Below are 22,701 nucleotides of genomic sequence, written 5' to 3' on the forward strand. Positions count from 1 at the left end.
TTCAGACCAGCCCTTTGGGAAGGAAAAGCCAGATCTGAAAGACTGCTGTCCTCCTCCTCCCAGAACAAGTGAGCAAGCAGGGAATTAATGTCTCCTATTATTTCTGCTGCTGCAAGACAATTTGTTACTAATCATAAACAAATCTGCACAATCCAACCTGTTTTCAGACCTTGAGGTCTCCTGACAAATTATAGCAAACAAGAAATTCACAACGGAAAAAAGTAAACAAAAAAAAATTACAAAAAGGTAAAAAAGAAGCTTAAGAAAAGCAAAATAAAGCAAAACAGTAAATTTGGAAAAAGACATGTCTTACAGGGAATCTGGGTCCGGGTCAATAAACGGTGTAGCACCAAATGGATCGATGTTTGCTAGCAACATTTTGCTAATAATTGAACTTCCTGCAATAGAAGCAGCTAGACCAGCCCTCAAACCTGATTAAAAAATATAAACAGAGAAAAATAACAGAAAACCAATTTGTATTTGATAAACAGAGACACATATATTGTCATAATATAAGCCATATACTGAGATATAAAATTCATTAAATCCAAATAGAGAATGATTGCGTTTCTGTCTCAGTTTTTACCTATATTGGTTATCTTTTCAGGTCTCTGGCTCCCTTGAGCAGAAAGGCAGCTATGCTGCAGTGCAGTGGCTGACTCTTCAGGCACCACCATTGTGAAAGAAGAAACAAAAATAAGAAAATTCAGGATTTCAGGCCAACACTCACTGGCTGGCACAGTAACCAAACAAGTGACCTAACATCCAGAAAGACTACTAGAGCTTTTTTTTTTCCTGCTTTAATCTTTGTCTCCAAGCTGTCCGTTATTTTCCTTTGGTTTTTTCCTTTGGAAATACTCCTAAGGAATGTCCTTATCATTTTTACAACTGGTGGAGTTGTGGAAAGATCACAGCCTACTTTGACTAGTATCAATGCCACTCTACAAAACTCTGTGTAATGCATATAAACAAAGAAAAGTACTTTATAAAAGCTTTCACTTAAATTAACCTAAAGAAAAATGTAAGCTCAGTTCCATTATGTTTTAACTATACTAATGAAGTTAATTAAAACAGCTTCTTACTAGTGCTCCCTGTATTAATTTTATTTAAGAACTGATTTTTTTCAAGTGATAATTGCATTTGAATAAGAACAGATTTTTTTTTTACTGTTTATACTGCACAGCAGTTTTGTGTCGTTTCAGTTATTTGCTTCCAGAAAGGTTATCTACAGATCTCTTATTCAGAGGGTTGAATTTCACACATCTTTGTGCCTCAGTACCTTCATAGCCTCCACTGATTAGGATGAGAGATAGAAGGACTTGGAGGTACTGGTGAACGAAAAACTGAACATGATTCAGCCATGGGAGCCCGAAGCCCACAGAGTCAACCCTGTCCTTGGTTACATCAAAAGCTGGTACTAAGCCAGCAATGTGCCCTGATGGCCAAGGCCAATGGCATCCTGGGATGCACCAAGAAGAGTGTTGCCAGCAGGTCAAGGGAGGTTCTGCTCCCTCTCTGCCCTGATGAGGCCTCATCTGGAGTCCTGTGTCCAGTTCTGGGCTCCTCAGCTCAAGAGGGACAGGGAAGTGCTGGAGAGAGTCCAGCACAGGGCCACCGAGATGATCAGGGGAATGGAACATCTTTCATACGAGGAAAGGCTGCGGGAACTGGGGCTGTTTAGTCTGGAGAAGACTGTAAGGAAGACTGGGAGACTTCTTCCCAGGACATGTAGTGAGAGGACTAAGGGCAATGGTTTTAAACTGAAAGACGGAAGGTTTTGATTGCACATAAGGAAGACATTTTCTACAATGCGTGTGACGAGACTCTGGCACAGGTTGCCCAGAGAAGTTGCGGCTGCCACATCCCTGGAAATGTTCAAGGCCAAGTTGGACAGGGCTCTGAGCAACCTGATGTAGTGAAAGATGTGCCAGCCCATGATAGGGAAGGTTGGACTACATGATATTTAGAGGTCCCTTCCAACCCAAGCTACACTGATTCTGTTACTTTAAGATTCTGAATTTTTCACCCTCCAGAATGAAATGCAACACTTCTGATATACCTGCTGTTGTGCCAAATTATCAGTGATCTCCTACATTATTTTGCATTTCCTACTATGAGATATAACACAAAGATGTGTATGATGGTTCCAACAAACTCAGGGCGTGAAGTAAAAATCATTCTTTGACAGCAAGCAGGGGAACAGAGCCAATATTCAAGTAGTGTAAGGAACAGCAAATTTCAAAATCATAATTACCTGGGCAGATAATCCTCGTGTTAAGCACTGGGAGGTTTTCCTTGCTTGCAGCCAGAGCTGATGCAGAGAAAGAGCCTGTCTGTGAATGAATACCTCGACTTGTACGTCGATCTGGAGATCTTGGTGCAGTTTTAACTGTGCAGAGGTAGTATAAGCAAGAGCATTAATTAGACCTCTTAAGACAATACCAAATACACACTTTCTAAAGCCCTGAAAGTATTTCAAAAGCATTAACTTAATTCTGTGAGAAATGTTGTTTCCCCTCACAACAGTTTTTCTTCTCAAAGAGTCAAGAAAACTCAGAAACAAATCAAGTGACAATCACATACTAAAATCAACAAGTGTGCATTGCATTTGAGTTCCCAACTTAAGCTTCAAGCTACTAGCAAAATCTGCATCATATCCACCAGCTGTGGTAGGTTCTGACAAACAACATTCATGAAGTAACATGAAGTTAAACTTCAATCCAATCTATATTTACTTATAACACACTACATAACGTAGGTATATTTACCATTTATAACAATTTTATTGTAGATAGCTATTCTAACCCATAGGCCATTGAAATACCTGACCAAAAGCTACACTATTTGCTTCAAGCAGCTAAAATGGCCCCAGCCTGCATCAGGTTTCTGAAAACCTCCAATAAAACTCTGATATCTTTATCTAGAGCCAAACTGAAAACTGCAAGAGTATGGAAAAAAGCCACATTCAGACACACTTTTCTGCAGTTAGAGAGATGGTTGGGGATGTCAATTTCCCATTATCTTTTCTTTTTTCACAAAATAACCCCAGCAACTCCCAAATAAACTGAAATAATTTATTTGTTAAAATTCTCAAGAAGATGGATCAACGTAACCTTGAGACAGACAGAATGGTTTGGTAGCTGATGTAATTGTTGGTGACAAAGGCTCCAGAAAAAGAAGGGGAAGTCAGTCAAGGGGAAAGAGAAGATATTCATAAACAGTAACTGGGAGCTCAGAGAGATCAGTTATCCCTGGGACTGCCACTGCAGGTGATGAAGACGGATAGGCTTTTAAGAGGGCTCACCTCAGGTGCTGTAACTTACTTTCCTGGCAGAACTTGTTTCATGTAGACTGAGAGAATATGCCAGTGCCTGCTTTAGCCTGGGGAAGTTAACCTCTGTGAAATTCAGCCCCTTGAGACATAGCCAGAAATTGGTGCCCAAAGGAAGAAAGTTTGGGTACTATTACTGAATGCTTTATTATAGCATTTCCATGTCCATGTAGAAAACTTTTGTATGCTAGATAATCACAGACAGACACTTCTTGGCTACCTCTGCTCAAAATTATCTCACATGTTGAAATTACTTCAGCTTAGCACAACTTCAACATTGACCACCTGGAGAAGCTCAGAATGAAACATGAAATTATTTCAAAGCAATCTGATCTAGTCCTCTCGAAACCCAAAAACTGATTTGCCAAAACCAGAATAATTAGGACTAGAACGAAGAAAGCAGAACACCACCGAGAATGTCATGGGAAGGACCCTGCTTTGTGGCAGGAGGGGGACAGATTAGTTCCTGTCATTCATGATAACTCAGCCTGAGAGTACTGTGGGCATACTTTATGAAGGCATTATGGAAGGAAAAGCAGAGTGGGACAAAGGTAATAATAAGAACCTGAGTTTAGAAATTGCATTCAAATCAATTCAGGCTGGGATCTGAGCATTTACTTTTTTTTTTTGTGATGATAACCTAATATAAAACAGTCAATGAAATGACAAATTCTTCACCCTATTGTATCCTAGGAATAAGATTACACACCTTTCTGGATGACTCGCTTAAATCGAACAGAAATCATTAGATGCAAGACAGGGGTAAGTGGGTGAAATTTTCTGGACTGTTATATATGAAAGGTCTGACCAAGCAGACTAACAGCTCCTTCTGACTTCAACGTCTCAGTAACAGCTTTAGTAGTTATCACAAAATAACTGCAGTATTGCCTGATAACAATAAAATACAATGATTTGTTTCTGTGTACAACACAACACTGTAACAATGTTAAAAAAATGAAAAGGAATAAATACTGCAAGTGAAATCTAACAAGAGTTATTAAATATTTAGCTGAAGGTAATTAACATATGAAAAAATATTACCTTCATCAAATGACCAGGAAGATCCTAGGAAGGTAAAATATCATATTCAGAAGAAAATTAACATCCATTTTTCATAAGGCTACTGAAAAATTTACGACACTGTTCACACAGTCTGTTCTCTCTGTACTTGGGAACAAGGCAGTTACATTAAATAGAAAAATCAACAGAGCAGCTGCTCTTTATTTGACAGATGAGACTCACGGGGATAACTGCAATAAAGATAAACTTTTGCTGTTCATGCTCTGATAAAAACAACAGAGCCCTACTGACTGAAACTGATGTTTCATTGCAGATAATTGAATTCATGTTTCATGCTTTGTCCCTAAACACCTATCTTCCACCAGCAGCATTAATATGCACTCTATTTCACACATATCAGACGTATGAAGAATAATATAGCTCCCCAATAAATGCAGAAATTGTTATCACCAAGAAACAAGGGGTTTATATATATATTTCAACACCTGGATATACACAGCTGTATTTTTTTTATTACACCCCTAGGGTTAGCATCCTCTATGAGATACCTTTGGAACTGGACCAACAAACATTGACCAACCAACAAACATTAATTCCTATAACCAAGAGAAAAGGAGAAAAGGGCCAATGAGAGACAATCACTGGAGAAAGTCTGATATCCATTCCTGGAAAATGGGAAATGTGAGATTCTGAATCAACAGAAGCCCCAAGAGAGACTAATGTACGTCTAAAGCAGGAGCTACCAACACAAGCACCAGGTTCCCAGCAGAGCCTCAGAAGGACAATACGTTTTGAGGATATTTTTGAGGATAAGATGCAAATTCCAAACAACTTTGCTCATTTTGCTACAGCAAGCTGCTCACTAACTATCTAGGGGTTAGGTTTTGTTATCCACCAGCTACCACCGTCTCTCTATGACTTGCGTATCATCTTGAGACACCACCTGCAGTACACCATTGTCTGCTTTCATACTATGACAAGGACTGAAATTTCCACCTAGAGTAAGAAGCATCTTTCCTAAAATTACTGTGCAGCTTAAGACTCTTGAAAAACCCTGGCACGTGAACTACCAGCCAACACAAAATGCAGTATTGACATTTGTGATGGAAAAATGTCCAAATGTACCCTCTGGATGGATTGGCTTTGTGCCAAAAGCAAGCAAGGGAGGTGGTGAGGGTCCCATATAGACAATTTGTCCATCCTTCTTCCACTGCTGTCACTCACAAGCAGATTTAATAAAGGATATATTTAGAGAGGAGAGATTTCACCCTGTCATTTGAATGTGGGAGTTAGTACTATGTCATTTCAGGAGATGATTATTCTCTAAATATTTATTCATTTTACACACAGTAACCAAACACCAAATAGCCAAAAGGAAAGCTTAGTGACAAATGGGCTATTCATGAATATGCTACCTGTCAAGCAAGTTGGTTTGAACTCAAATCACTCAATATTCTGATTGTATTGTATCATTACTGACACAAATAATAAAACTGGGTTATTTCTGTTGCATTTTAAAACGCAACACATACTATCTTCCTTTTTTTTTGGAAAGTAACCTGCAGAGCCCCACAGTGAAGGCAGAATGATGCTCCAACAGGAAAGCAGGAGCACTGAGACAGCAGCACCAGACAAAAGTCCATCTGACAAAGGACAGAGCAGGTCAGGGACTCCAGACCTCGGAAAGCAGGAGTAGCTTGGTATAGTGGCTTGCTATATAGCAGCCAATAGCTGCAAGGAACTAATGACTGGACTAATGACCTGTATTTGGGACAATGATGGGAAATTTTTAATGGCCAGGGACTGTAGGATATCACAGACTTTGATTCCACTTGCTATTATATTCTTTCCTGCTTTATGTCATTCCATTTCATATAGAAGACTTAAACATTCATTCCTTCTGTTCCAATAACTGTTTCAAGGTAAGTTCCCAGATGAGACATGGTTTTGTTGTCAATACAATGAATAAATATGCCTGCTTCATACAATTTGAAACTTTTTGAACAGAAACAACTGATAGAAATCTCTATAATATGCCTTAAAATACCAGTCACTGAAATCTGCTCTTGCCACTAGGTTCTAGTCCCTGCTCAGCTTCATGTAGAAAGGTGAGTGTAAACACTGGATTAAATATGTAGGCACTGCTCTCCCCAACAAAACCTTCTCAGCTTTGTAAATAAGTTCTAAAAGAGTTTCATCTCATCTCCCCTCATTTTTTCCTTAGCTTTTATTTACCCAAATCTATTAAAATCTGTGACTACTTACCAGTGTAACAAGATGCTAGTACTTTTAATGGAGCCAACTATGCTCCATAAGGCAACAATAAGGAGGACTGTACAAATTTAAATGACTTTCTTTCCAATTTACTCACTTGATGGGGATTCAAGTTCCTTTGTATCTTCCTCTTTTTCCTCTTCTTTGGATTCATCTAATTCTTTGCTATATTCTACTGGAGACTGGTTCACTTGTTCCTCACTATGAGCATTCTGCTCATCCACAACTGCTCATTAAAAAAAAAGACAAGGTTTCAAGATGGAAAATGAGCTTGGGGTTTTTCTTCTACAGCTTTAAGTTTAAAAATATTAACAAAAGACTTCTATTGCCCATTCAGTGAAAAATAACCTAGCAATCCTTTGCCCATTGATAAAGATCTGCTGCCAGAAATTTTCTTTTTGTGGAAAACAATAGCTACAAAAGCAGCTCACTTTTGTATGTGCACACATGTGCATACATGCGTATTCATATATGCAAAAGACAGTCATCCATATTCAAAGAAGCTGCATTACTTTTTCTTGCAGCTTGTCATAAGTACATAATTTTATCTGTGTAGGACTGTGGAAATAACACTTTAATGATGAACAATTATGCTAGTTTTAGGGGAAAAAAAGCATCATTATTCATTATTTCACCAGTAAGGATCAAAACACTGATGTGCACCTTTTTCTGCTTGCTCAATGATCTGCCTCACGGCTTTCTTCAAGCTGTTTGCCCGGAGCATTAACTGTTCCCTTGGTTTGAAGAGTTTCTGGGTGGGAGACTTTGAGACACAGTCTGCTAACTGCTCTTTACTTTCAGACAAGGATTCTTCACTTGAAAACTCTTCTCCCTCTTCTTCCACAATGGGGGGAGTGATGCCTGGGAGAATGGGAGCAGCCTGGGCTTCTGTGTGAAGAGCCTGGAGCAGCAGGTCTAGCTTCTCATTTAACTCGGTGCACTAAGAAAAGTGGAAAAGAGTATTGACAGGGGTAATAAAAAACAGTGAACGTGTGAACATTTACAGGAAAACAGGCTGCCCAGGGAGGTTCTGGAGTCTCCTTCTCTGGAGGTCTTCAAAACCCACCTGGATACGTTCCTGTGTGACCTGATCTAGGTAGACTTGCTTCTACAGGGGGGTTAGACTAGATGATCTCTAAAGGTCCCTCCCAACCCCTACTATTCTATCATTCTATGAAATTGAGTACCAGATTATATTTAAAATTTTCAGTGTCTTAAGTGGCTGTGTAGTCTGAAGTGGCTACATAACTATGTAGAATCCAAACTTAGGTTCAACATTTTGGAATATCAGATTGTAAGTAGGTCTGCTTGGGTTGGGTTTTTTTTTTTTTGCAGACATACCATGTGATATTCAACCAGTTTACAGTAACAAAAAAACCCCTGTACTCAGATTAAAATAACAGACTGTGCTAAACTCAGCCTGCCACATAACTGGGGGACAGATTAGATCTTACTCCTCTCCTGGTGGCCTGCCGCAGAGAATCAGACCAGATTTACCCATACCGTGCATTATGAGATATTACGGGTGTTCTGCACCCCAATTCGGAGAGATAATCTATGGGGATGTGTCCAGCTCATAGACTGAGACACATAGGGTTGTTTTTGCAACATAGGTGTACATTTGAACAACTGAGATGTCACAGAGCAAAGGGGCTCCAGCTAGAACCAAACACTGTCAAATACCTCTACCCATCACTAAGCAGTTGCTCTTTCTAGGTACATCAGAAAGGAGGTGCTTTTTTGTGTTTAAGGGAAAGGAAATCAACACTGTCTGGCTTTGTAAGAGTCAAAAGAAATAATTATTTGTCTAAAACATGCACCAAACAGAAATGTGAACCACAAACTGCCATTTAGCAAATACACTTCCTGACTGGGATTGTTAGTGATGTTGTTTTCTTCTTCTCTTTTACATTCATGTAAATTTTGTGCCTCATCCCAAATCCTCATGGAGTTTTTTCCAATGCTTTTGCAACATGGCCTCTACATTTGCAGCTTAAACCACTATTTTTAACTTTGTAGTCTCTTTCTCCTTCATTCTCCCAGCATACTTTCTTTCATTATCTCATTGTTTTCCTGTAGCTAACTTAATCCCTAAAAGTATAACTCCTAATGCAAAACATTTTCTTTTATCTCTATGTACACTACCATGAACTTTATCCTTTATGAAGGACAAAAGCATTAACAGTGTTTAAAGAAATCATAGAGTTCAAAGATGGTTTGGATATAGCTATTCTATGCAATAAGAGGAGAAGAATTTTAAAGTAATCGGTTGAAAGGAAAGCCAATCTGAGCATCCTGGAGCAATCTGCAAATTAATTACCCATGAGCTATAAACTTTAAAAAACCCTACAACTTTAAACCAGATCATAGTCAGAGTCTTACTTTAATGGCCATGGCATCAGCCTCCTCTGCATTTTCCATTGGTTTTTCGTAAGTCTTTCCTATTTTGGCAACGAAGTCCTTTACAGTTTCACATAATATTCTTCAAATAAAAGAAGAAAGAGTGAGGAGAAATGAAATGAAATGAAATAGATATGCTTTGAATATGAAATTCTTATGGCAATTTATTTATATACATACTGCTACACGTCATTTTTGTTGGAAACTGAGCTCTGTGATCATATGTGCAAAGCAGAAGATACTCTTTTCCATGGCTTGCAAAATTCAGGTGATCAGCTTTAAAACAAAAACTCCTCCTCCCTTTTATTTAAGCCTTTGCAGACCTTGTATCTAAGTTTCTTGCTTCTAAGAACTGAAATGAACACAACTAATTTTATCCATTCCCTTTCCCAAACACCTTCCATACCAGAGAAACTTGCAAACTTGCGTTCACTTTCATAACTTCAAACACAGTCTTGCAAACTCCCATGCAGAGATGGAGCCTACAAAACTTGGAGAAAAATCTGCTGACTTTAACTGAGTATTTCTTAGATGAAAGTATATGGCCACTCACATCTCATTGCACAGCTCATGCTTTTGAACCACAGCTGGCTCGGAGGCCCAGCTATGCAAACTACAGTGGCTGCAAAAAATTTTCCCTGTATAAATCAGTGAAAGAGTCAGTTCTTATTAACCTACAATGCAGACAGACAGTAAACTAACTTATGAAGTGTGGAAAATTGCTCAGTACTGTTCACTTTGTTAACTTAGTTGAAATTTATTTGACAGAAATTAAATAGATTTAACAAGATACAGATCTAATTTAGGCTCTGGAGCTGTAATAATACCCTGCAGTTTAATTCTCAACATGTGCTATGTATATTTAACAAATGAAAATTTAATAATTTGCTTTTAGCAGAGAAAAAAAATACATGTAATGACTTTCAGATGTATTTTTGAAGATTCTATGACTGGTCTTTTGCATACCACAAAACAGAATTTTTCACAGAGAAGATATATACAGAAGTCCATGATTTGTCAAGCAATTATCTCTCGTTTTTAAGTATTGGGAAAAAAACTCTCTGTTGTCTCAGATCACCATTGATTGAATAGATACAGACAGAGCCATAACAAAGCTACTTAGCCTGAAGTTCTGCTTCACGTTGCTGAAGTTGCTTGTCCTCTTAAAGATACACATAAAAAAACCCAGAAGAAATGTAATATGAAGTAGATCACATTCACATGAGTAGCAGTAAGTTTCATGTTTAAGCTCCACACAGATTTGGAATGATTTAAAATCACTTTATATTGTTTGGTTTTTTAAGTAGTTATATGTTTGCATGAAGCTATCCAATACAATTATACCATACAAAAATGTTGCGGGAAAAACATCCGCTGTGGAAGATATAAATCAAGACATATTAAGACAAACCAGTTGGGCCAGCCAAAAGCAAATCAGGCCTAGACAGAAGGTTATTATGTTGATGAGGTTACACAGGGGATTTATCCCTCGCATCATACATAAAACCAATCAACTCACTTGGCAGATGATATGACAACTGAGTGCTGATCGGAATTAAGAATTTTTGCGAGATGTGCAGCAACTGAGTCCTCATAAGCAGATATCTGAAAACAGAGAGAAGGAAGACTTCAATGTCCACACATTTCAGCAGTTTAACATCAAGCAGTGCATTTAAATGCCTCCAAAATCAGCTAGCTTTCCATTTTAGATCTAATACAAGAATAAGCAGCTAGTACTTGATCCACAGTTCTTTTCCTCCTGTAGAGAAAACAAAAAGTTATTTCCAGGCTAAAAATAGTCCATGAGGCAGAAAAAACTCTATCTTCTTTTTTGATTTATAACAACCTAAATTATTATAATCCAATATCTTTCTAAAATAAGCAAAGTTTCCCTCAAAGTAAGCTGCTGAACTAAGAATAAATAAAAAATTTACAGTTATAAGCCTGAATTTTCTCTTCTCTGTCAGATGGATTCGTTTCTCCCTAAGTATCCATACTGACAAAGGCTGCCAAAATGGTACAAAGTTGTCAAAACCAATCCTTGAGTAAACCATTAGGGCTTGTCCTTATAAAAATGTTTGAGAGAATCACAGAATCATAGACTCACAGAAGGGTGGTGGTTGGAAGGGACCTTTAGAGATCTTCTAGTCTAACCCCTTGCTAAAATAGATTCACCTCAATCGGGTCACACAGCAATGCATCCAGGCGGGTTTAAAAAACCTCCAGAGAAGGAGACTCTACAACCTCCCTGGGCAGCCTGTGCCAGGGCTTCCTCACCCTCACAGTAAAGAAGTTCTCCCTTATATTATGAATGTCTTTTCTCATACAGAATTGTTAAGTTCTCAAACACTCAGGAAAAGATTTGGAACAGATGAGAAATGCATTCTCACATGTTATATCCTATCTCAAAACAGACATGGATCCAGATGTCAATTTTGAAGGAAAATTGTAACCAAATTCCAAATCTGAAACTAAAAATAAATGCAGTTCTGAAATTTTATGACAGGTTCCTTTAACAATCTTTTAAAACTTCTTAGAGTGTTTTTGCCCTTGATATGGAGCAGGTAAGTATACGACTCTTTTTTTTAACTCCTATAACCCAACCTTATGTGTAAAACTTTGACAGTTAATCAGTTTTCATTGAGAGATGTAACCATTTGATCTGTAAGAACAAACTATCATTCAAACATCAGTGGAATATTTCTGGAAACAGACCAAGTGAAATAAGTCTCCTAAAACTGAAGGGAAGTGAAAAGAGAAAAAAATAAATAGAATCAAGATATGTACTCTTATTTACATTTTGAACTGTGCTTTAATACATTACCTAGTGTAAGGTTTTTTTTTTTTCTCATTTTTTATCATAATAAACAACACAAAAAAAACATTAATACAGAGATTGAACAGGGTACTCAAAAGAAAACAGTTTTGTACAGCTCGGAGTAGTGATAGGAACGACAGCATACAGAATGGACTTTAAAGTTTTAGATGAGCAGTTCCTTCCATTTTCAGGAGGAGCTACATGCAATTTCAAAATCAGAACTAAGTAGAACAAAATTCTGAGAGTTTTTTTTCACACGATGAAGACAGAGTTAAAAATTTGAACTGTCTTGAAAAACTAGAGAAAATAAAGCCCTGGTCTGCTTTGCTGATCCTGGAAACAGAGCTGTGTGCAAAGCAACCCCATTACAATCCCAGCCAGTGAAGCCCTTGTCTTTTTGCATGTCTATATCCAACAAGCTGTCAAAGGTTATAACCTTCTTGCCAATTAAAATAGACTGAATTGTTAAATTATTCAAGAATCTGCTGATTAATTATTGCTTCTCAAGTACTCTTGAGTTAAAGTTGATATGCATTAACTATCTTAGGAATATATTATTCTTTTCATTTTTACTCAAGACTTTTCATGTCATTTAATTTGATTAAAGCTTCTCCTTCTCTCTCAAAATCAAAACCTCATCAGATAGTACAAGCACAAATCCAGTCTGGAAGACAGACTAAGCTTTTTTTTTGAGGTCACTCAACATTCTGAACTCTCCATAAGAACAAAGAGAAGGCTGAGTAGAAGCTTCTCTCTTTCTTTCAGAATACAGCCCTTGCATTCGAATTGTAGAGGTTTTTGCAATGCTTATTCCAAACTCAAGACAGCATATATTTTCCTTTTAAACATTTAAAAAAAATTATAATATATAATTTATTATTTTAGTTTTCATATGATTGTATGCTACATCAGACTATTATATACAAAATAATCTGACATATTATAGAATAATTACTTGTTTTTATAATATTATATTACAGGATAATACAATACTGTATTGTATCATTCTCCAAGAGCATAAGAATATATAGTTTATATATAAACTAATTTCTAACATATCTATTAAAAATACATTTTTCAGGAAGAAATTTTTCTGACTTGCCTTGCTGAAGATGCCTTACCTTCCTTCATCTTTGGGAAATATTACAGAGCTGGAAACTCTAATTATGCAAGATACATGCCATGAACACACATTAACTCAGTTCAGTTAGCAGATCACTAAACATCTGTCTCTATTTTTCACACGAGTTGTTCAATTATAAATAACGTCATCCCTGAAGCTCAAAGTTAGGTATATGAAACAACAAAACAACAGTAAAAGTTCACCTGGCATTCCTCTGACTCTTCTGCAGTCACTGGAAGAATAGAAGGCTTTGCTGGTAATTTCAGTTCATATGACATGATACTCCACCTGAAAGACACATAAGAGCTTGTAAGTTTCCATATGGTTAATTTTATCTTTTCTCCAACATATCAAAAAAACTCCCCCCAAAAAATCTCCTTGTTACACCACAGAATAACTTTTTTTAAAAAGAAAATTAAGTGCAGCTTAATTTCTAATAGTAATATGCTAATTGCATATGGGTAATATTGTTGAGATTAAGAGTAATGATTTGTTTTATTGCTCAGATTATTTGTTAATGATTTGATGTTGAGCCTTGTTGAAACATGAGACATTGAATGAACAGTTTCGGTGAACAAATGATGGGACGTTCAATGTAACAAATTCAAGGCAATAAAGATTTTCCAGCAGAACATTCACAACATAGAAGTGTTTGAGCAAACTAACTGCAGAAGTGAAAGAAAAATAGAGAAAATTGAGTATGCTAGAGGTTGCTAGAGAAAATGAGGATGAAAAGTAGGCATGAGAAAAAAGGTGAAGTATCTTCATTCACACACACACACACATATATATATGTATCTATTTGTCCCTGGTAAAGAACAGTACAGCATAGATAGCATGAAACCACTAATAGCAAAATCCTTCAAAGACTGCTGAAAAGAACACGGAATAACTGTAGATGGCTTTGGGAGCAAGTCTACTGAAATTAGAACAAAAAATGAAACTGAGCTTTTTTTCATGACAGAAAAAGGCAAACATGATTTAATCTATGAATCTTTCAGAATGCTCAGGCCAACAATTATTTCTAAGGATCGGTAACAAGAATTTGTCTACATACTTTGATGTAAAACCATCAAGTAGCCTGTAGAAAAGTCTAAAAAGCTTGTTTCTCTATTTCATAAAAGAAACCTGAAATAAAATTCCTTTTGATGACATTCAGGTGTTCTTAACTGTAGAGCAAGAACAGAAACACCCATGAGAGAAAGAAACAGAGTAAGAAATACTCTTCTCAAAACCAGTCTTACACTTTAATTGGAAGGACATGACCATCATTTTGTCTGACTTCTTTTAAACAGTAGTTACTTCTTTGCTCTATCAATGGAAACCACACAAAACAAGGAGTGGAAAGCTTTCTTGGTTTTGACTAAGAAATATTAGTAGTGGGTCAAGTCAAAGATGCAGCTAGGCAAACATCTTGTCACAGATGATGCCTCAGGGAATTCTACTTAGGGTGAAAGCACACAATGTGAGCTCTCCCCACATCCAAGCACAGATTGCTCAGTCGTTTCCTAAATAAAGATGCTACCTTAAAGGGTATTAAAGAGCATGCATGGAGTCTATACAACTGCTTCAAACAGTTTTGAAACTATACAGTTTCTTAATGCTTACAACTTCTTGCAATAGGCAGTTAGGTAGCTTCACCAGTTACGCAAAAAAGCCTTTTGTTCATCTTTGGACAAAACACTTATTAGTTTCATCAGCATTTCTATCATCTTAAACAGGACGTTAAAGAGCCATTACTACCTCTGCCTCTCTCATGATTATGATCTGCACCCTAAAAATCAAAACCACTGAACACTAAGATGGCTTTAGGCCATCAGAACCTCACATAAATACAATTTGAATCTCACAATAAATCATGTATATGCACATTCAGGTTTACCTGTCTAACATTTTTGTGCTGGCTCGTTCTAGTTTCTCCAAAATCTGAGGAAGCTGCGTGTCATCATCACAGGATCCACCCCAACCAAGGACACGAGCAAGGTCATTTCCAGTACCAAGGGGTAACACTCCTAACTGACACTGAAACAACACAGAAGCACATCTGCTGTTGAAAACTAGAAAGGAAAAGGACAAACTACCACAAATGTTTGCTATTTCAACCAGCAATTGTTAATTATACAGATGATGTCTAAAGCTTGTAAATTGTGCAATCCTGATACAACTTGTCCTGTCTACACCAGTGAAAATTTTCATTTAACAGTAACTAATTTGGCCCATACACAGAGATAAGACAAAGAACCGAGTTAAGGATAAGTAAGCATACAAAATTCAGTCTAGACAGTGCAGTCAGGGAAAGTAAGTAAGCATACTTGCCTGTTTGTGCAAGCTAAGCTTATCGATTTCCGACAAGACCCAACCCACGCTTCCATCGCCACCACACACCAGAATCCTGAAGTTGTCAAACTTCTGAAATAACCGCAAGCTGCAGAGAAAACGTAGCCTGTTATACCCAGTTCCATCCATTAGCAAGACAGAAGTTACATTCATTAGTAATTGTTACAAGAAAACATGGTGCACAGCACCTTTGTGGTCCTGTTGTTCTGGGATGCGCGGATACGACGAGTGACTCAGCCTATCTGCATCCCATCTATTGCTGTGTATTCCACTTACATTGAAATTTCTGATAAATAACATGCCAAGTTTTACTTCAAAAAATTCCCTTGATATTGTTTTCAGGATTTTATTACTATAATTTTATTAATTTCATTGTTAGTCTTAAAAAGAAAAATCCTAAGCTATGAAATTACAACTGCTCTCTTCAGACAGAAGGACAAAACACCACTGGGGATTCTTCACAAGAAGGAATTAAGACACAATGACAGGATGTGCTCCACAATATGGGTGTGCTTTTCCCAACATATGGCTGACTAAATGCAAGGACTGTGGGAGGCAATTATGACAATTAAGGTGAAGACAACAATGTAAGACAAATAATACAAGTATTTCATATTAGATCTCTGAGGCCGTATCCTGCTTGCACTTCCTACAGCTCTTCCTTCTGCTCTCTGACTTTTAACACCTCCCAAATACAAGACTTCAGGCAGCAGAGGAGGAGAAGAGAGACAAAACAAGCAGAAAGGTAAGACATGGACAAAGGCATATGAGGTGTGAAGAAACACCCAAGAGGTAAAAATAACAAGGATTTAAATTTAAAAAACAAAGAAAAACTGGGAAGTACAACCTCTTAAAACAGCAAAAAGAAATGTTTATTTTTAATGCATGTTATTTTCCAGAATATGCATTATCTCAGAACTATTTCTTAAAAAAAAGCAATATATCAAGATCAGAAAGTTTTGAATCATTTCTATTTGTTCTAGGTAAAATAATGTCACTTGTATATGATAAGCAGATACCTATCCAGAACTGACGATGCAGCCGTTTAAGGAAAAAATATGCTGATATCAGAACAACTTCTCCTACCCTAAGAAAAAGGAGAAACCCTTAGAAACACACTGTCCCAGGGACTGCACCTCGGCTTTTTAGATTAACTGGAAAAAGAAGACATCAGCATGACTTGATAGAATAAGTGCTAAGGACCTCTCTTTGGAAATGGAAAAATAATTAAAAGCAACCAATATGACCTACGATAACTGTAAAATCGAAGTACACCTCCTGAAACATGCTGCTGTTAGGTATAACTTTATGAAGCAAGAGAACTTGCAAACAGACATATTTTTCAGGCTGTCCCCTCTCAAAAATTGTCTCTCCAATTAAGATAAACTTTTATCCGACATTATAATTACATGAACAAAATGTTCACTGAAAGGGATTGAGATTAAATTCGGATTGGATTTAGATTAAATTCAGATTATCAGGGTTATAATGAAAATACTATTACAACATAAAGAGTTAATATAACATGTCCATAACACAGTACCAATTATAAAAATGCAGAGCTGTATTCCATTACATTTGTAATATTTGCTCACAGTTTGAACTGAGTTTTTGCACATTTATTTTGTCTATATTTTTATCATGCAAGCATAATTCTGCATCTTGAAGAGTACAAAAATTGTTGTTTGTAGTTGCTGTAACTGCTATCAATAGGCCATTTAACCACAATGCTACATATGAGTGGAATTAAGTTAGGCAACAGAAAAATGTTCATGACTTTCATCTTCATGTATGTGCAAAGATGTTTGGATTGTAGGCACCACCATGTAGATTACATCCCTATCTCTCCAACAATCAATCCTTAGCTTTTGTAGAATGCCTGGTGGTTTTAACTGTGTTCTTGCTCCACCGAGATGCTCATCTTCTGAACCATATATGTTGCCTAAACCATATGTTGAATGTAGTCTTCAGATGAAAAAGTTTCAGCGTACTTATCCATAACCCTCTGCAGACTCCCCTGATGACATTTGTGTTTAAAGATACAGAGTATGTTCAGACAACAGTTTTATTTAATAGCTATTCACAACAAAGTCACAGGAATATCTGAATCACACATATGAAACAGAAGCACCCAAGCAACTGTGCATAAAGGCCGTGATTCCGGAAAGGATCTGAACATTTGTAACAATTTTGAATCTTATCAGTTAACAGAAGCCAAAGCCAAAAAGTCACAAAACTCTTGGGCTGATAGGTTTTGGGTTTGAATTTCTGACTGAGCTTTTCTAGAAAGAAAACATTATCCTACAACCCCTTCACCCACCAGAATTCATCCTGGAATTCTGCTATCTCTTCGATTTTAATCAGGAAGTCACAGCAGATATCAGAGATAGAATTATAGCAACAAGGGGACAACACAACACTACACTTTGCACTAAATTTCCTTGCAAAAAAGATCGCTCAAGATTTCCAAGGTCATTACCCTAAGTGAGGTCCTCCATTCATTAAATCGAACACCTGAGCTGGATTTAATGACTGTTTGAATCGCCGGAGAAACTTTACTCCCTGATTGTCTCCACTCTTTGAGTTAACAAAAACTAAAAGAGGACTGGCACAGGATGGCGGGCATGTGGCTTTCCAGAAACCTGTGAACATAGTTAGAAAGAATGAAATAAATAAGGCTTTCTAATAAGAACAATGCAAAAAGAAATCATGGGAAAGAGGAAGAAAGGGATGAAGGACAAAAAGGAGTACATTTCATTGTGCATAATATAAATGCTACACTGGATGTTAGCCCTGAAAGGATAACAGTTCATTTTTCCCCTTTTTGGTATTTTCAGTGCATAGATTTAGTAAAATCCTGAAGACAATAGCTTTATTGTTTTTTCAATAGTAAAAAAAGTTTATTTTCCTTTCAGAATACTTTTCAAATCTCATCTTCACAGATTATCACAGTAATTAAATATATATTTCAGTTGCAAGTGTTTGGTTTTTAATCTAATTTTTCTATAATCTTACTGGGTTGAACTGGATCATCCACATCTGTTTGAGCTTTCTGACAGTATATAGACCAGTTACACTACTCAGTTGCTTCCAAGTCAGACCTTGCATGAGAACTTTTTTCTCACTTCAGTCATGATCCAGATCTTATTAAAGTCAATGCAGCTCTTAATTAATTACAGGACACTTCCTATATGGCCCTCAGGTAAGTAGTACTAACACACACTGTTGTCACTAACATGATCAGCCCATGGAAGTAATGGTTTCTCAGCAACACTTCAAAATCAGACATCACAGGTGTACCTTTTGATGTCTGTTTCAGGCAATATTAAAATGACTATGCTATTTTCAGTTGTGAAAGAATTACTAGAGCTGTAAATAATAAATTGGCTTTAAAGGATGCTAATTTAATTCCACATTACCATAATGTATAACTTAAAATAAGATTTGATGAACTTATTTAAATGCAAAGAAAAATGATTTCACATAAGGAACAATCTTCCTAGCATGAATAACAAGATGATGCTCTGGTCTAAGACACCACATAGCAAGTAAACAGACTGAACTTATACAGCATAAACAATCACTTTTACTAAATTCGTACAATAAAATTCATTAAATTGTATTCAAGTTGTTGGTTTACATCTGCTATCAACACAAATTATAAAATTAAAGCAGCTAGATGTCATGATACCTACGAAGTACACTCCCTGCCTTTAAGTGTAGTCTCATATTGCTCACATGTCTCTATCCTGAGCCATCAAAACGCACCCCTGAGTTTTGAATGTTTACTGGGTTTTTATCTGTGTGATGCAGGACTCTTACATCGCTTATATCTGAAAGAAATTTAGAGAAGCTATGGAAGCAATTCTTTTCATTAGCCTGGTAAAGTAGTTGTTGGATCTGAGCTTTTCAGATTACTTATCTCTGCATACAGCAAACTTATTCTGGGAGTTCTCAAACTTTGGATGAGTGATGTTAGACCAGCATCAGTCTACTTCCCCTAAGGGCTCTGGTCATTCACTTGAAAACTTTCCAAGGGTCATAAAGAAAATGGGAGAATTTTTTTTTAATCAGAAACATGTTTGAAATCGTATCAGTTAAATAATCCTCCGCAACATTAGATGAAAAATGATACCTTTCTCTTTCTGCATTCACATGCTCATCAAAAAGATTTTCGCCTTGTTTAGTTATACAGATCAAACTAGGCACTGCAAGCCCTGAGCTACCACTGAACACACTACAATACTACGTACCATCAGAGTCTATACTGTTTAGTGCTGTTGGAGGTATGATCGATACCTTACATTGGCCAAGTGGACATTTGCGAGGATACAGATCTTTACAGGCAGTGTGAACCTATAAAAGAAGCAAAAAAAATATTTCCTCACAAAGGAATTTCAGGTTGAAAGGATAACTGATCAAAAATAGACTAATATCTAATATTTAGGTACAGAGGGAAGACAAGCAAGACTGGAAAAAATATGAGTGTTTCACCACAAAGGCTTGCCATTCATTCCACAAAACCTAAGTCTGCAGTACTTCATCTTCAGCTACGCCTATAGCAGATATGAATCATCCTTTCAAGAGAATTCAAGGTGCAGCAAAAAATATTACTATATTAAAATTAATAAATATTAATATTGAGACTATTAAGCATTATTACAGCAATATCTACAATAAAGGAGGCAAGAAAGTAACATATGATCACTGGGCATATGGAACAGGAGAAGGCAAAGAAAACACATTGGATGACAACAGCTATTAGTGAAAAGCTGCATCTGTGGGCGTATTAAAAATCAGCTGAAACAAGTAAGACAGTCGTGAGAAATGAAGAACATTACAGAGACCTGAGTTTGCACAAGCTGCCTGCTCCTACTTAATCCAAAAGAGTGGTTATGAAACGACTAAACAAAAATAATGGTGATAAATAAAGCTGGCAAAATCCTAGACACTTGGATGTGGTTCATTGCACTTACCATAGCTTTACACCAAAGGCACTTCCAATCTTGCAGGCGTAAAACGCTGCCACAAGTCTTGTCGCAGACTGCGCATTTGGCACTGACAGGCAGATTACCCTCTAACCACTGGTGAGGCATAGCTATCTGTGAAGAAGTAGTTGTGGAAGACAAATACTCAGAAAAAGAAATTAAAAGCTTTTTTCTCTCAACTATAGGTGGATTTAAACTATTTCCTGCAGCTCCACCCTTTCATTAAACAAGCAGGTACAGCTGCTTGTACCAGGATAAGTGACACTGATGCTTGCAAGGCTACAGCTACGAATGTAGACTCTGGTGATGTTTTGCATGCTAAGTAGAAAGATGTGACAGTTGAAGAAGAGACATGTATTGTTCAGCTATTCATGGTACTATTGTAGCAACTAAACACAAAACAACGGGACAGTATAATCCAAAGACTCCATAATACAAATAAGTACCTATTCACTTAATGTTGACTACATGACACAAACCAGTTATAAGTCAGAAGAATAGGCAGGACAGTAGAATATGCCTGTGGCTTTATGCACTCCCTCACCATAGCTGGTAAGTCACAGCTCTATAAAGTAGAACCAAAATACAGTGCAAACCTTTACTTACTGCAGTCTTTGTCCCATCAATATCATGGGCAACTCAGGACACTCGTAAGTGTGCAAATTAGTATTAGCCTTCTAGGACACAGTTTCATGACAGTGGCACAGATATAGTTGTATTTGTAAACCTGTCTATCATAACAAATCTCTGAAAAGATTTTATCATTTCTCCTTCTAATTTTAAAATTCCTGTTTTAATCAGTCAGAAAAACCCCACACACCAGTGAATTCCAAACAGGTCTCCTAGGGAAGAGCTATCCGTAAGGATTGCCAAAACAGCATGGTAACAGTGTAAAATACCACCTTTGCTTAAAAACAATAGGAACTTCTAGAAGCAATTCTCCAGCTTCAGAGTTTCTCTCCATGTGGCCTTTAAAATCTTGTAACAAGGCTGCAATCTAGCGCCCACAGATACTAAACTTGTCTTGTGACATAGCAATATAACTTCTTTTCTAAATACCATATTAATCTTTGAGAAGTGTTCAGGATTATAGTCACAGAATCACAGAATCTCAAGGGCTGGAAGGGACCTTGAAAGATCATCTAGTCCAACCCCCCTGCCAGAGCAGGACCACCTAGAGTAGGTCACACAGGAACTTGTCTAGGTGGATTTTGAATGTTCCCAGATAAGGAGACTCAATAACCCATCTGGGCAGCCTGTGCCAGTGCTCTATCACCCTCACAGTGAAGAAATTCTTCCTTTCATTTCTTTGAAACCTGTCATGTTCCAGCTTGTACCCATTGCCCCTTGTCCTATCATTGGCCATCATTTCAAAGAGCCTGGCTCCATCCTCCTGACACTCGCCCTTTACATATTTGTAAACATTAACAAAGTCACTCCTCAGTCTCCTCTTCTCCACGCTCAAGAGCCCCAGCTCCACTCCTTTAATCATCTTGGTGGCCCTGCACTGAACTCTCTCCAGTAGCTCCCTGTCCTTCTTGAACTGAAGGGCCCAGCCACCCATCATTAATTTCAATGGGTTGTATGGCAATATTTCTATGCTTAGCCTTTTTTTTTCCACTATAAAGAAGGAACAGCTTTGGAAAACACTGTAAATATGAATAGTACTTACACCATCTTCATCTTCAATGATGTCCTTTCCAATTGAGGCTAATGTAGTCCATTTGCAGTTATTTGTAGCTCGGACAGCACATCTTTTATGTGCTTTAAACTTACACACTGGAAGGCACACATAAACACGTATACCATGTTATTTTCTGTATTTCATTGATACCTATGTTTTATAAAAATAAACATTGATATTCCATAAACAGCCAAGTACATGTCACTTTCTGTGCAAACACAACCCAACCCAAATAAAATAAAACTCAGTTCATAATCACTCCAGCTTTTTAAACTCGGTTTAACTGCTTAGCTGTAGCCCATGATAAGTCTGTCCTGAAATCCACATTAGTCCCCATTTTTTTTCAGCTGCCATGCAATGTACAAAGGTACAAACTGTGTTTTTGCCTTTTCTGCTCCTCCAATGGCAGACACCTGGTTTAAATTTGCAAGAGGTGTTTCACAGAAGTATTTTGCTTCAGGAGCTCTTGTTTCTTTGTTTAAAGGATCCCTTTTTGGGCACCATAACATGCCTGTTTTCCCAGAAGCTGAGAATTTGGAGGGTTAGTTGTTGAAATATTTATTTAGGTAGCTGGTGGTTACAGTATCTTCCAAGAGGTAACATTAAGTGAGGAAGAGCCTGACTTCCTACTGGACTATTTATTAAAAATCTACTAATTGGAACACTCAGCACTAGTGTGTCGTACAGGCAGACATTTTGACAATCTAATAACTATTTGTATTTTGT

General features: G+C 37.2%; 1 protein-coding gene across 6 annotated transcripts in view; it reads right to left on the minus strand.

Moving 5' to 3' along the window:
* DGKH (diacylglycerol kinase eta) overlaps positions 1-22,701 on the minus strand; it is a 176,950-nt gene that overhangs the window by 37,488 nt on the left and 116,761 nt on the right. For 5 of the 6 annotated variants that reach the window (XM_061995125.1, XM_061995120.1, XM_061995156.1 and 2 more), the window contains 13 exons: positions 21,964-22,070; positions 20,280-20,405; positions 19,557-19,659; positions 17,783-17,945; positions 15,283-15,391; positions 14,849-14,988; positions 13,170-13,254; positions 10,545-10,630; positions 9,008-9,107; positions 7,289-7,565; positions 6,723-6,851; positions 2,255-2,389; positions 314-431 (listed from right to left, as the gene is read on the minus strand). In XM_061995125.1, the coding sequence (XP_061851109.1) occupies positions 314-431; positions 2,255-2,389; positions 6,723-6,851; positions 7,289-7,565; positions 9,008-9,107; positions 10,545-10,630; positions 13,170-13,254; positions 14,849-14,988; positions 15,283-15,391; positions 17,783-17,945; positions 19,557-19,659; positions 20,280-20,405; positions 21,964-22,070 (1,678 nt within the window). Of the gene's footprint in view, positions 1-313; positions 432-2,254; positions 2,390-6,722; positions 6,852-7,288; positions 7,566-9,007; positions 9,108-10,544; positions 10,631-13,169; positions 13,255-14,848; positions 14,989-15,282; positions 15,392-17,782; positions 17,946-19,556; positions 19,660-20,279; positions 20,406-21,963; positions 22,071-22,701 lie in introns of those variants that run through there. The other variant, XM_061995148.1, reaches the window with a different exon arrangement.

The sequence above is a fragment of the Colius striatus genome, chromosome 1 (assembly GCF_028858725.1).
Source record: "Colius striatus isolate bColStr4 chromosome 1, bColStr4.1.hap1, whole genome shotgun sequence".
Lineage (NCBI taxonomy): Eukaryota > Metazoa > Chordata > Aves > Coliiformes > Coliidae > Colius > Colius striatus.